We start from the raw sequence: 13,585 nt of genomic DNA, 5'->3' as shown, positions 1-13,585 counted from the left end.
TCATATATAGCGTCTACATTTCCTTCCATTGTTAACATTTTTAAGTCAACTTAGGGAGGTGTAATTTGCATACAATAAAATGAAAATATTTTGCGCATTTAGTTCCATGATGAGTTTTGACTATTGTATCCACCTTTGTGACCACCTCCTTAAACAAGATGTAGAATATTTCCATCACCTCAAGAAAATTCCTTCATGCCCTTTGCATCAATCCCCTACTGCCTGAGAGGCAACTACTGACCAGATTTCTCTGACCACAGCTTAGTTTCACCTGTTCTACAACTTCATATAAATAGAATCATACAGTATATACTCTTTGGTGCCTGACTTTTTCGTTCAGTATAATATATATATATATTTTTTCAGTATGCGGGCCTCTCACTGTTGTGGCCTCTCCCGCTGCGGAGCACAGGCTCCGGATGCGCAGGCTCAGCGGCCATGGCTCACAGGCCCAGCCGCTCCGTGGCATGTGGGATCTTCCCGGACTGGGGCACGAACCCGTGTCCCCTGCATCGGCAGGGGGACTCTCAACCCCTGCACCACCAGGGAAGCCCTCAGTATAATATTTTTGAGATTTATTTATATTTTTGCCTGTATCAGTAGTTTGTTCCCTTTTATTGCTAACTAGTATTCCTTTGTGTGAATAGACTACAATTTATCTATTAACTCCCCTGTCAGTGGACATTTGTCATTTTCAATTTTAAGCTATTCTGACCAAAGCCACTATAAAAGTCTCATACAGATCTTTTTGTGAACTACTCTTTTACTGATCTTACGTAGAAGTGAAGTTGCTGGCCATTGGGGTAGATGTGTGTTGACTTTTACAAGATACTGCCAAACAGTTCTCCAGAGTGGTTGTACCATTTTACCCTTCCACCAGCACTGTGAGAGAGTTCCAGGTTCTGCACATCTTCATCAACAGTTTTGATATGATTTTAAGTTTGCCATTCCAAGTGGGTTAAAGCGATATCTTGCGGTCACTGCTAAAAACGTATTGACTATGGAAATTCTAAATTTTGTGATTTTTGAATTCAAAATAATGGTGATAAAACTCATATTTCTTTTCTTTGGCTCTACAACAAAGGAAAAAATATTTCTGCATGTAAAAGGAGCCATTCACCTGGGAAGATTTGTGATGAGAACTCGGGACGTCATGCTGGCAACAACTTTCTTGGATTCTATAAAAGCTCTACCAGCTACCTATGAAAAGGGGGAATATTTTGCATTTTTGGAAACCTATGGAACCCACTACAGTAGCTCTGGGACTCTAGGAGGACTCTATGAACTAATATATGTTTTGGATAAAACTTCCATGAACCAGAAAGGTATAGCTAGAAATAGAGTTCTAACTTCCAACATTGTTGTAACCATCAACTATTTCTAGTGTTATCCTCTTCCAATGGTTAAAGGCTTTAGAGTTTTGTAACCTGCTTCTTTGAGAGAACTCTCTCCCTGCCCTTTGGCCTCTAAAATCCTATCAAACAGCAAATTGACTTCCACCTCAAACAAGATGACTTGGCCCTGCACTTCTCAGCAGCACTACTGAGAAATGCACAAAATCGCACTGCAATATAATATTATTTGGTGGTGCTGCTTTTAGTGAAATACTATTTAAAAGGTGAAAAGTACAAAAGACGTCATTTACATAACCTCTTGCTTAATCCATAGACTGGTTCAATTATATGTATGCCAATTATCTTCCAAAGTATTCTTCAGAATTGGAAAGGAAATGTTCTAAATTTTCTCTAAGAGAGGAAGGAAGAAACAATGCTAACAACATGTAAGCCTAAAGCAAAAGTGGAAAATTCGTTTTACCTCATATGATGACAATTCTAACTATGGGGTGGTAGTTGAATTGGGTCCATAAATAGGTTTCTGACCACACTTGAATCATGGAAAAGAGTCTATGATTGATCCATCAGTGTCTGCCATATGCACAGGATAGGCCTATGTGCTACAGAATTACCATCCTGACCTAAAGACTTCCTCAAAGCCTTTTAAGAATAAACTAGATGCCAAGTTTCTATGTTAATAAGTTTTAATATTTATTTTGTGATTAATTAAGGCTTAGTTACAGCACTCTTTAAAGAGGTGAAAGATGCCAGCATAGCTCCTCTCTCTGCCCTCAAAGATTTGGGTTGTGTCTCTTAGGGAAGGAAGTGTTGCCAAAAGCACTTCCATGGCTCTTTCTCCTTAGCCTCTGGCTGTGTCAAGCAAAAGATGGGATTCAGCTCTGATCTTAAAGCCTGACACTGTCCCCACTGTGGATAAACCCTTTAAGGATGAAACAAATATGAATGGCCAGAACCAGTTGCTCTTGATGCCTCAGTCTAGTCTTGGGCCGGTAGATGCATTTCCAGGGGGACTAGAGTATGAGGTTTCTTGGTTTATACTGCCTCACAAGGTTATTCCAGTGAGACGGCATAATGGGGTCTCTAGGAGCCCTGCCCAGTAGGCTATATTGATAGATATCACATGGGAGAGGGGCACAAGAGGAATGTGTCTTGAGTAACTTGAAAATCAGAAGAGAAAGGCTCAGCAAGGGTGATCAAAACACAAAGAACTCTTCAGGCTAAGAGTTGCTTTGGTGAAAAAACTCCATGGGTTGAAATCTTTCATCTTGGACAACTCAGAGCTACCTACTTATATCTACTTACCTTCTGGCCTTAGTAGACAAAGATCATTAGGTGGACTCTGGGTCTTTGAAGAGGAAGTCATTCTTCTCACTTCTCTGCTTTGCCACACCCAAGATCCAAGCCACGTCCTGCAGTTTGGGGCATCCAGACTCCGTCTGGTCGTGGAGAGGTCCACAGCTGAGGTAGAGAATCTAAGCTTTAGGGGGTCACTTAGGTATTTTCATCCTCATCTTCGAATCAGAATTCTTATGCTTCTTAGGTTAAGGTTGGAAATCTAGTATTCTGAATTTCTAGCATTATCTTCCATTTTTATCCTCCCTCCTCCTTTACCATGGGAAATTCCACTGGATATTTCTTAAGTTCTCAGTAATTGAGGGTACACAAAAGATACTCGTTGAATGAATGAATGACTAAATGCCTCAGATCTCTACTTCTACATCTCACCATGGGATCCTGGGATTAACTTAACTTCTCCCTTTCCTTTTTCGTAGAGCATTTTGGCTTCCAGGACAAACAACCACGTGTTTGTATACATGTGTGTATGTGTGTGTGTGATCTGAAGTGATAAATAAGAGCAAAAACTGATATGATCAATGAGCTCAGACCTGGGAAGTTACTCTTAAAATGAAGAAATAATTTCCTCTTTTAAATCAGGAGAATAGACAATAAATTATATACTTGAGTAAATATTGGGATTTTTCTTCATTATAACTGGAGCAACCACACACCACAATGAGTCAGCTCCCAAGACCAATGTCTACTAAACAGCATTAGTAGGACCAGAATAAAGTGTCATATATTTAAGCCATCTGCCCAAAGCAACAAACTAGCTACCTCAATGATGAACTGAGTCTTCCAAAGAGGATCAGGAGATGTTGATGCATCCCATGACCAAATTATGAAGTTGATGCAGAGAAGTGCTTAATAGCCAGACAGCTCTTGTTTCTAGTACCTACTTGGCTAATTACTAACTGAGTACCATCAGCAGGTTCCTTAACTGCTTTGTTATTCCTCATGCTCATCTGTAAAATGAGGATAATAATAAAACTTATCTCAGAAAATCAATAAGAGGATTAAATTAGTTGATTTACACAAGATGCTTAGAATGATGCTGGGCATATAATCATTCAATACATGTTAGATATTGTCTCCCTTTTATGGTATTAGAGGTAAGGATAGACTATAACCACCCTTGTCTGACTCATGTCCCTTTTAACAAGGGGTAAATTTATCGGTCCTTCACCATTAAGTTGACAAGCAAAGTCAAAGGAGACCATTAGATTCTAATATGAGGGCAAAGCAGGGCAGATATAACCTTGCATTTGAGTTCAGTAATAATGTCTAGGAATCCAAGTAAGTATGTTTCTTACAAAATAGCAAAATTGGAATTTATTTATGACGTTGATAGACATAATCTAATAATTTCTAACTAAATATATTAAACAGGTGTTGAACTAAGGGATATACAGAGATGCCTCGGGTTTAATCTGGGTTTATCTCTGAACGCTGGAATTGAAATCGCAGGAGATATTAATTCAGACAATTGCTTAAAGAGGAGTGGTGATAAATTTCGTAAGTATGGTCTAACTTACTAGGGTGAAAAGAAGGAGGAAAGGTCAATGAGCACTGCCCTGTCACTATGAGCCTTCTTTGTTGTCTCCCCTCTTTATAAAAAACAACAACAACAACAACAAACTGAAAGTGCTTAAAAACTATTTTATCTTTTTTTTTTCTTTTCTTTTTTTGCCAAGCCACACCAGCTTGTGGGATCTTAGTTCACTGGCCAGGGACTGATCCCAGGCCCTCGGTGGTAAAAGTACAGAGTCCTAACCACTGGACTGCCAGGGAATTCCCAAAAGCTATTTTACCTTCACAGTGGTTCCCAAACCATTATAAACACAAGTAACCTGGGGACATGTATTCAATGGTATCATCATTGTGCAGGTCGTGAACTGCACAGCTCTGGGGAATACAGCCATTCACACTGTGGTCATTGTAGATTTATATTTTTATCATGGCAATGGTAGAAGCCCGATGGTAGAGAAATATCTTGAGGAAAGTTCTCTTTTTTTCCCCTAATTTTAACAAAGCTTCCAAATGGCCTAGTGGCAGTGCTGTCTGTGTCCATCAAGAAAGGAGAAGGCCAAAGCCATCTCCCTAACTCAATCTTCCACCTGACTCAAAATCCCTAATTCACCTTCACCCAATTGGTCAAAAGGTACAAGCTTCCAGTTATAAGATAAATAAGTACTGGGGATGTAATGTACAACCTGATGACTATAGTTAACACTGCTGTGTGATGTATTTGAAAGCTGCTAAGAGAATAGATCCTAAATGTTCTCATCACAAGGAAAAAATAATTTTTGTAACTATATGAGGTAATGTATGTTAACTAAACTTATTGTGATAATCATTTTGCAATATATATGTATGTCAAGTCATCATGCTGTACACCTTAAACTTATACAGTATTGTACGTGATTATATCTCAATAAAACTGGGTGAAAAAAAGAAAATACCTAATCCATCCTTAACAATAAATCAGTGCATAACATTTTTAAAAATATAATTTTTTGATATAAATATTACTTCTGTTGCTAATCATTAGCAGATTTATAAGCATGAGGTAGTGCTGGAGTTCTCAATTTTTACTCTAATCAGAAATACTTGAGAGCATTCTCAGAAATACAAATGCTTGAGACTCACTTAAAGAGTGATTTAAAGAGTCGGCTGACACAGAGCACAGGGAGATCAGCTCAGCGCTTTGTGTCTACCTAGAGGGGTGGGATAGGGAGGTGGGAAGGAGACGCAAGAGGGAGGAGATATGGGGACATATGTATATGTATAGCTGATTCACTTTGTTATAAAGCAGAAATTAACACACCATTGTAAAGCAATTATACTCCAATAAAGATGTAGAAAAAAAAAAAGGGTCAGCTGATAGTGGAGAAGTAGAAGAGAGGAAAACCTAATATTTTTAAAAGCATACCAGCCACTAACATGTGGCCATGCTTGGAAACTACTGATGAAATGAAAAGAAAACTGACCTTGCCATCAAATGTCGTAATTTCAAAATTTGGCCATTAAGCTTACTGTGTGACCTTGGGCTAGTCACTCCATCTCTCTGAGGCTCAGTCTTCTCATCTATAGAAATAAGGAAGGATGAACAAAAATCACCTTGAAATTACTTTTTAGTTCAAAAAATTCACAACTCTAAATGATTCACCAAAACTTTTTAAAGCAGTTTAGTCTGGGAGAGACTGAGGGAGAAATAATGTAAAAATAGGGGTGGAAAGAAATTATGTTTTTTACTTTATTCTTTTTTATACTCTGAAGTTTTTTATAATATTAAAACAGTTTAAAGCAAACTTATACAAAATATAATTATGAAGCTAAGTCTGCAACAACAAATGTATCCATTCAAGAGTCGTGTTCCCATGTGTGCATGTGCTTAGGTGATGAACTTTAAATTATTAGTGTATCTCAAGCGTCATACCATTTATATTTTCTTTAAAAAGATGATTGGAATCTATAATTGACTACTAATAAAAATGACCCTTGGATATTTGGGGTGAAAAAAATTACATAAGTAATATTTATAAATAAAATTCAATAAATGTACTAGACTATACCTTATGAAAGGGGTTCAATAAATGTCTATCAGATATCACAGAACTATACATGCTTCACTTATATCTTCTTTCTCTTCTTAGAAAACGTCACGAGTGAAAGCCTCATCGATGATGTTATTTCATTCATAAGAGGAGGAGCAAGAAAATATGCAACTGAACTGGAAGAGAAGCTTCTCAGAAGAGGCAGGATGATTAATGTGACTGACTTTGTAAATTGGGCCTCTTCCTTAAACGACGCTCCAGTGCTCATAAATCAAAAAGTAAGAAATATTTATTTTCAAATGGAAGATTTTGTCATTTTCTTCCTAAATGTAATTGCTGGTTCAGATGAACAGTTAACTTCATCTGAAAGAGACGTGAGCATTCAAATGCACTCCTGTCCCATCCCTGAAAGAAGCATGGTGTAGAAGAAAGGCACAGAGGGGGCATCAGACCAACCAGGCTGAGTCTGAGTCTCTGCTCCTCACTAGATGTGTAATATTTTCTGACTTCTGCAACACTGAATTCTCCAGGGCTCCATGTTTATTTGAGGATTTAATGTGATTCCTTGTATAGAGACTATAGCTCAGATTGGTACAAAATAGTTGCACAGAAATTGTTGGTTCCCTTCCTTCTGCCCCAGTTGTCCCTTGCCTTCAGGTGACATCATACCACCACTTCCAACACAGGAGAATTGTATTTTTCAAGGGCCTTTATGAAAGGGAAGTTCATAAGTTCTCAGAAAATAAGACCAAGAGTGAACAGTTCTCATGGTCAGGAAATCCTTTCCTTTTTGTGTCTTGATTATAATAGTCTTCCGTTTATAAACCTTTTGGGACTTTACAGTCTTGGTGCTTATTCCTAAGGGGAAAAAGCTACATTATAATTATAAAGATATAAATGCCAATGTTACTTAGCCTCACCATTCTCTCCCCAAACTAACTATAAAGGCTATGTGTTTTCCTCTATTGCTGTTTTGTTCCTGAAATTATTAGAAAGTATTTTTCCTACTTTCTTCTATAGCTATCAATTTTCCCTGTATGTTTCACAATTTTCTTCCCTTGGGTCAAATTTATCTTTGATTGCCCCCTACTTCCTTTTGATTAACTTGAGTTATAAACATGTTGACTTTTTCTTTTTTTTTTTTTGGTCGCACTACACAGCATGCGGGATCTTAGTACCCTGACCAGGGATCAAACCCATGCCCCTGGCAATGGGAGTGTGGAGTCTTAACCACTGGACTGCCAGGGAAGTCCAACATGTTGACATTTTTGATAGGACTAGTTATTAGAGAATTGTGTTCCTTCATTCTTCATTATTGTCTTTAAAGAGTGAGTGAAACCACCAAAACTACTTCATTTATGTGAGAGAGAAACTCAGGAAAATTGTAATGTACTCTCCCTTTAGGTTGTGGAAATCTACCCAGTTGTAAATATGCGAGCACATCTGTGAGAGTCTTCACATATTTTGTCCCAAAACTAGGACAAAGAGAGGAAAATAGTTGTCCAAATTAGCATGCCCATATATAAAATTAAAATCAGAAGAGACCCCTTTTATTTTGTCATATTTAAATAATATTTAAATTCATTATCTTGAACTCAGTGAAATAAATCTGTTTCAGAAGATCTTAAATAAAAAAAGAATTGATTCAGAACTCCCTGGCGGTCCAGTTGGTTAAGACTCCACACTTTCACTGCCAAGGGTCTGGGTTCAATCTCTGGTCAGGGAACTAAGATCCCACAAGCTGCATGGCCAAAACAAACAAACAAGAAAAAAATTGATTTAGGTGGATGTTTACATTCAGATGGACACCTAAAGTGTCTTGTCTTCTCATTTCTACAAAGGGAGTTCAACTGTCCTTGTACGGATCCAAGACTGTTCTCTGAGGAGGTCTTAATAAGAGTCCATCATATTCTAGAGCTGACTTTTAAAATCTCAAGTCAATAAAGTATCTGCTGAAGATTTACTACTGGATTTACTAGAACTATTCAAAAACCTTCATCAACTCTGTTGGCACAGTCCTACTGGCTGGATGCAAAATACAGTTTTATCCTATTTTTAAGGTCAACTATTGACCCCCAGATTTTTAGATTGGTGGGCATTCCATCTAAAATATCTCTATGTTTCTTTCTTCATGAATTGAAAGCCTGGACTTTTCATATCAATATTCTGCCTAAGCAGAAGGCAACCATAGATAGTCCACCATGAAACACTTTTTAAATTTATCTTCTTGGAGAAGTTCAAAAAATAGTAAAATATTATGTTTTTTTTGTTTGTTTGTTTGTTTGTTTTTTGGTACGCGGGCCTCTCACTGTTGTGGCCTCTCCCGTTGCAAAGCACAGGCTCGGGACACGCAGGCTCAGCTGCCATGGCTCACAGGCCCAGCAGCTCCACGGCATGTGGAATCTTCCCGGACCGGGGCACGAACCCGTGTCCCCTGCATCAGCAGGCAGACTCTCAAACACTGAGCCACCAGGGAATCCCCTCACTCTCTCTTTTATGTTTCCTATTGTCTTTCTGTATTTCCTGACTTTGTATCTCTTCATGCTTCATTGTCAATATCTTCTTCTAACCTATATTTCAATTCATTAACTTTACTTCAGTTGTGTCACATCTACTATTTAACCAGTCCATTAATTTGTATATTACAATAACAAATTCCAATTCTCTTTGTTTATTTTTTTCAAATCTTCTATTTTTAAAAATAATTTTCAGTTCTCTACTAAAATTTTTAATCTTGTCTCTTATGCTTATGTAAACATAGCTGTTTTAAAGTTTACATCTGATAACTCAAATCTTGGCATTCCCAAGCTCTGTTTCTCATTTCTATTATTTCTACTGATTCTCATTCACGTTGGCTCATTTCCTTGTGTACCTAGTTACTTTTATTGTGGGCTGGATATTATACTTTAAAAATTGCTATCAGAGTAGCTTGAGGCCTGAGATGCTTTTATTGTCTTCAAAAGAAATACATATTTGTATCTGAAAAGCCTCTGGGGTCCTAATGACTCAGGATTATTTTAAAACCAGCTGCAGTCTTTGCCAGGACCACCTCAATTCCAATTCCCTTTTACTTCTAGGGCTGCAGTCCTTTGGGGCCCAAGCCAAAGCACAGCTTTTTTACCTTTGCTGTCCTGAATTCCAACCTTTTTTCCCCAGCCCAGTAATGTGCTGCTCTACCTCTTAGTTCCTCGACTGCCTCTTCCTGATTTAGGAAATGTGTCAAGGGGACTGGTGACCCAGAAGTACTGGGCTCACCTCACTGAACTTCTACCTCCCCCCAGATCTTAGCCTAGTAATGTTTTGTTACCTTGTTAGTTCTCCAGGGTTTTCAAGCAAATTTTTTAATTTTACTTTTATCTTGTTCAGCTTTTCTCATCGTCCTCAGAAAAAGGATTAGTTGACTTTATTTAATCCATCATTACTCTTTGGCAGGAATTTGTGGTGTGTGTGTGTGTGTGTGTGTGTGTGTGTGTGTGTGTGTGTATATATAAAACTATTTTTTTAATAAATTTATTTATTTATGGCTACATTGGGTCTTCGTTGTGGTGCGTGGACTTATTGTGGTGGCTTCTCTTGCTGTGGAGCACGGGCTCTAGGCACACAGGCTTCAGTAGTTGTGGCATGCGGGCTCAGTAGTTGTGCCTCGCAGGCTCCAGAGTGCAGGCTCAGTAGTTGTGGTGCACAGGCTTAGTTGCTCAGCAGCATGTGGGATCTTCCCGGACCAGGGCTCGAACCCGTGTCCCCTGCATTGGCAGGTGGATTCTTAACCACTGCGCCACCAGGGAAGTTCTGTGGTATATTTTTTAATCTTGTCTTTCGATTCCAATTGCTTCTAAATTTTGTGGTCTCTTATTTCAAAGTACTGTGCCACCAAAGGGTCTCAATTTCTTACAGTTTATCTACTCAAACACCTTTACAGTCACACAATTGAATTTGCTTACATTAAATAGGCATATGATACAAGTTTTCTATACATGTTTTACATATGTACATAAAACATAGCCCTGTATATTCTATATGTGTTTTATATGTAACATAACTAAGCATTTTTTGAATTCTGCCCTATATTACTAGAGTAATCTTTCCATCTTAACACCCTCAAATCTCAACTTCATAGTCATTTTCTCAGGAAAGTCTTTCCAAACTTCCCTGATTCAATGGTAGCAACTATGTATCTTACTCCAGGAATTTAAGTGTACAAAATAAATCATTTTACTTCATTTATTTTAGTATAATTAAATTTGACATTGAGATCCCATCCTTCCATGCTGCTGGAAAATTCATCCTTCATTCATTTGTTGGATGGGGTTCAGGGTAGCTCTTGCTTGTCCTGATGCTTCTGTCTGGGAAATGAAGATACGATATATGTAAGTATTTAGTCCATGGTGGTCACCCTGATAACCTCATTGTTCAAGTTTACAAGTTCACTTGAAGTCAGGTGGTTGCAAACTTTCCATGCCAAGATTGAGCATCGGAGTCATTGACAAAGCTGTAGCCTGTTCCTTGATAGCCACCTTCCCTAGGGACACTCCAAAGATTTTGCTACTTCCTAAAATAGCTGCTAGAGATCTAGCTATGGTTTCCTGCTACTTGAGGTACATGCTAACTCTACCCCCTTCCTGGACTGAAGGAATGCCCCCACCTTGGTGGCATTCTTCCCACACTCCTTCTCCCAACAAAAATTTATCAATGAGTTCAAGCCTTTAAAGAAAAAAAATCAGTAAAGAGTTTGCCTTTAGGGGCATTCTGGACTTGGCATCACACACAAACCTCCTCTTTGACAAGAGATCGCAAGCACTTGCCTACCTTCTGGAAAAGGGGAGGCAGCAAAAAGGCAGCAAAAAGCATTCACAATGTGTCAGTAAATTAGCCTGCTAAAACTTTAAATCCCTGACTGTTCATTGTTAAAATACATATACCCGTCCTTTATAGCACCTAGTCACAGTTTCCATTTTAAATTTGTCTGTATGATTATTTTAATATCAGTCTCCTTACCTCCATAATGGGATCTCCATGATTACAGAGATCATGACTAGTTTTGATCACTGGCAGTCTTAAAAGCTAACATCATATCTGGCAATAATAATCATTCAATAAGCCCTTGTTGAATTAATGAAGCAATGAATAAATAATTTAGTGAAAAATATTGCACAAGCTCTGTCTATAGAAAAAGACCTAAAATTAAATGTTTTGCTCTCCTGCAGCTGTCTCCGATATATGATCTGATTCCAGTGAAAGTAAAAGATGCACACCTAAAGAAACAAAATTTGGAAAGAGCCATTGAAGACTACATCAATGAATTCAGTGTAAGAAAATGCCAACCGTGCCAAAATGGAGGGAATGTGATTCTGCTGGATGGACAATGTTTGTGTTCCTGCCCATACAAGTTCAAGGGAGTTGCCTGTGAAATCAGAAAATAGAAAATCTATGAAGGTGAGAACAACTCCTTTGATATTATTATGGACAAAAATATACATTTGGGGGTTATTTAATTTGAAAACTAGCTATTGAATTAATTTGCGCTAAGCTTCTAGATTATCCATATAAACAGAGGATAAAGATTGAATGAATAGTGGAAATGGACAAATCAGCCTTTATGTGTCATTTAGCACACAGTTTAAAAATCCACCTCTACATCTAAACAGAACTATAAACAAATAATAAATTGTAATGATTGTATTACTTTTTTTTTTACATCTTTATTGGAGTATAGTTGCTTTACAATGGAGTGTTAGTTTCTGCTTTATAACAGAGTCAATCATTTATACATATACATATGTTCCCAGATCTCTTCCCACTGGCGTCTCCCTCCCTCCCACCCTCCCTATCCCACCCCTCCAGGTGGTCACAAAGCACCGAGCCGATATCCCTGTGCTATGCAACCGCTTCCCACTAGCTATCTATTTTACATTTAGTAGTGTATATATGTCCATGCCTCTCTCTCGCTTTGTCACAGTTTACCCTTCCCCCTCCCCATAGCCTCAAGTCCATTCTCTAGTAAGTCTGTGTCTTTATTCCTGTTTCACCCCTAGGTTTTTCATGACATTTTTTTTCTTAAATTCCGTATATATGTGTTAGCATACGGTATTTGTCTCTTTCTGACTTACTTCACTCTGTATGACAGACTCTAGGTCTATCCACCTCATTACAAATAGCTCAATTTCGTTTCTTTTTATGGCTGAGTAATATTCCATTGTATATATGTGCCACATCTTCTTTATCCATTCATCCGATGATGGACATTTAGGTTGTTTCCATCTCTGGGCTGTTGTAAATAGAGCTGCAATGAACATTTTGGTACATGACTGTTTTTGAATGGTTTTCTCAGGGTATATGCCCAGTAGTGGGATTGCTGGGTCATATGGTAGTTCTATTTGTAGTTTTTTAAGGAACCTCCATACTGTTCTCCACAGTGGCTGTATCAATTTACATTCCCACCAACAGTGTAAGAGGGTTCCCTTTTCTCCACACCCTCTCCAGCATTTATTGTTTATTGTACAACAAAATGTCTGAAACAATTATGTAGTTTCCTCAAATAAAGATTCACAGTCTCAAGTTTATCATTCAAACATACTTTCAACTACTGCTACAAAAATTTTTTTACAAAATTTTTAATATTACAAGAATGTCTTTTGCCCTTCTTAGCAAACAGAAACTCAACAACATGGTGACAATATACATGTTTAGATTTCTCTGAAATTTTAGGATAATTGATTTCTCCTATATACTATCTCTGTCTCTCATGTATCTAAAATGTCAACCCACTGTTCTGTATTCCCAAAAGCATTAGTAGTCTCCAAAAATCCGTACTCAAGACCACTGTTTTTTACCTATTTCTCTCTATGTGGACTATTCTGCAGCTTTCTGTGATTTCTTCAGCTCTGTCTTCTAATTATTCAGTTCTTTTTTTCAGCTATGTATATATAGGCTATACCCTTTAACCAATCTATAGAGGATTTTTAAAAATTATTTTAATTATAAAATTATTTTAATTAAATTATAAATAAATTTAATTTCTGTATGTTTTGTTTTGTTTTAAGTCTATTTTTTTCTTTCCTGGCCTACTGGATTTTTCCTGTTTTTATTTCTTTGAACATGTTAAATATGTTTATATAGAAGTCTCTCTCAGATTGATCCAGAATATATAGTTTCTGCATGTACTCATTCTCATGGCATTTTTTTCTTCCTTGAGTACTGAAGAATTTTTCATCACAGGCCTAGTCTTCAGTGGAATTTGTTTCCTGTGGGAACCTTGTCTACTCTGGGTAGTGAAGCTATTCCTAGGGTTGTTTGCTTCTGGGGAAGCCCCATTGTTTTCATCCCTTTGCACCAGTT

General features: G+C 37.7%; 1 protein-coding gene across 1 annotated transcript in view; it reads left to right on the top strand.

Moving 5' to 3' along the window:
- The window catches only part of C9 (complement C9), a 49,496-nt gene that overhangs the window by 34,499 nt on the left and 1,412 nt on the right, over positions 1-13,585 (top strand). Inside the window, exons 7-10 of the mRNA XM_019929241.3 lie at positions 1,085-1,325; positions 4,083-4,208; positions 6,350-6,528; positions 11,455-11,683. Of these exons, the coding sequence (XP_019784800.2) occupies positions 1,085-1,325; positions 4,083-4,208; positions 6,350-6,528; positions 11,455-11,670 (762 nt within the window). The 3' untranslated portion in view covers positions 11,671-11,683. The remainder of the gene's footprint in view (positions 1-1,084; positions 1,326-4,082; positions 4,209-6,349; positions 6,529-11,454; positions 11,684-13,585) is intronic.

This window comes from Tursiops truncatus, chromosome 3, assembly GCF_011762595.2.
Source record: "Tursiops truncatus isolate mTurTru1 chromosome 3, mTurTru1.mat.Y, whole genome shotgun sequence".
NCBI classification, from domain to species: Eukaryota; Metazoa; Chordata; class Mammalia; order Artiodactyla; family Delphinidae; genus Tursiops; species Tursiops truncatus.
Note: the sequence above shows the minus strand (reverse complement) of the source record. Positions and strands in the feature narration are given on the sequence as shown.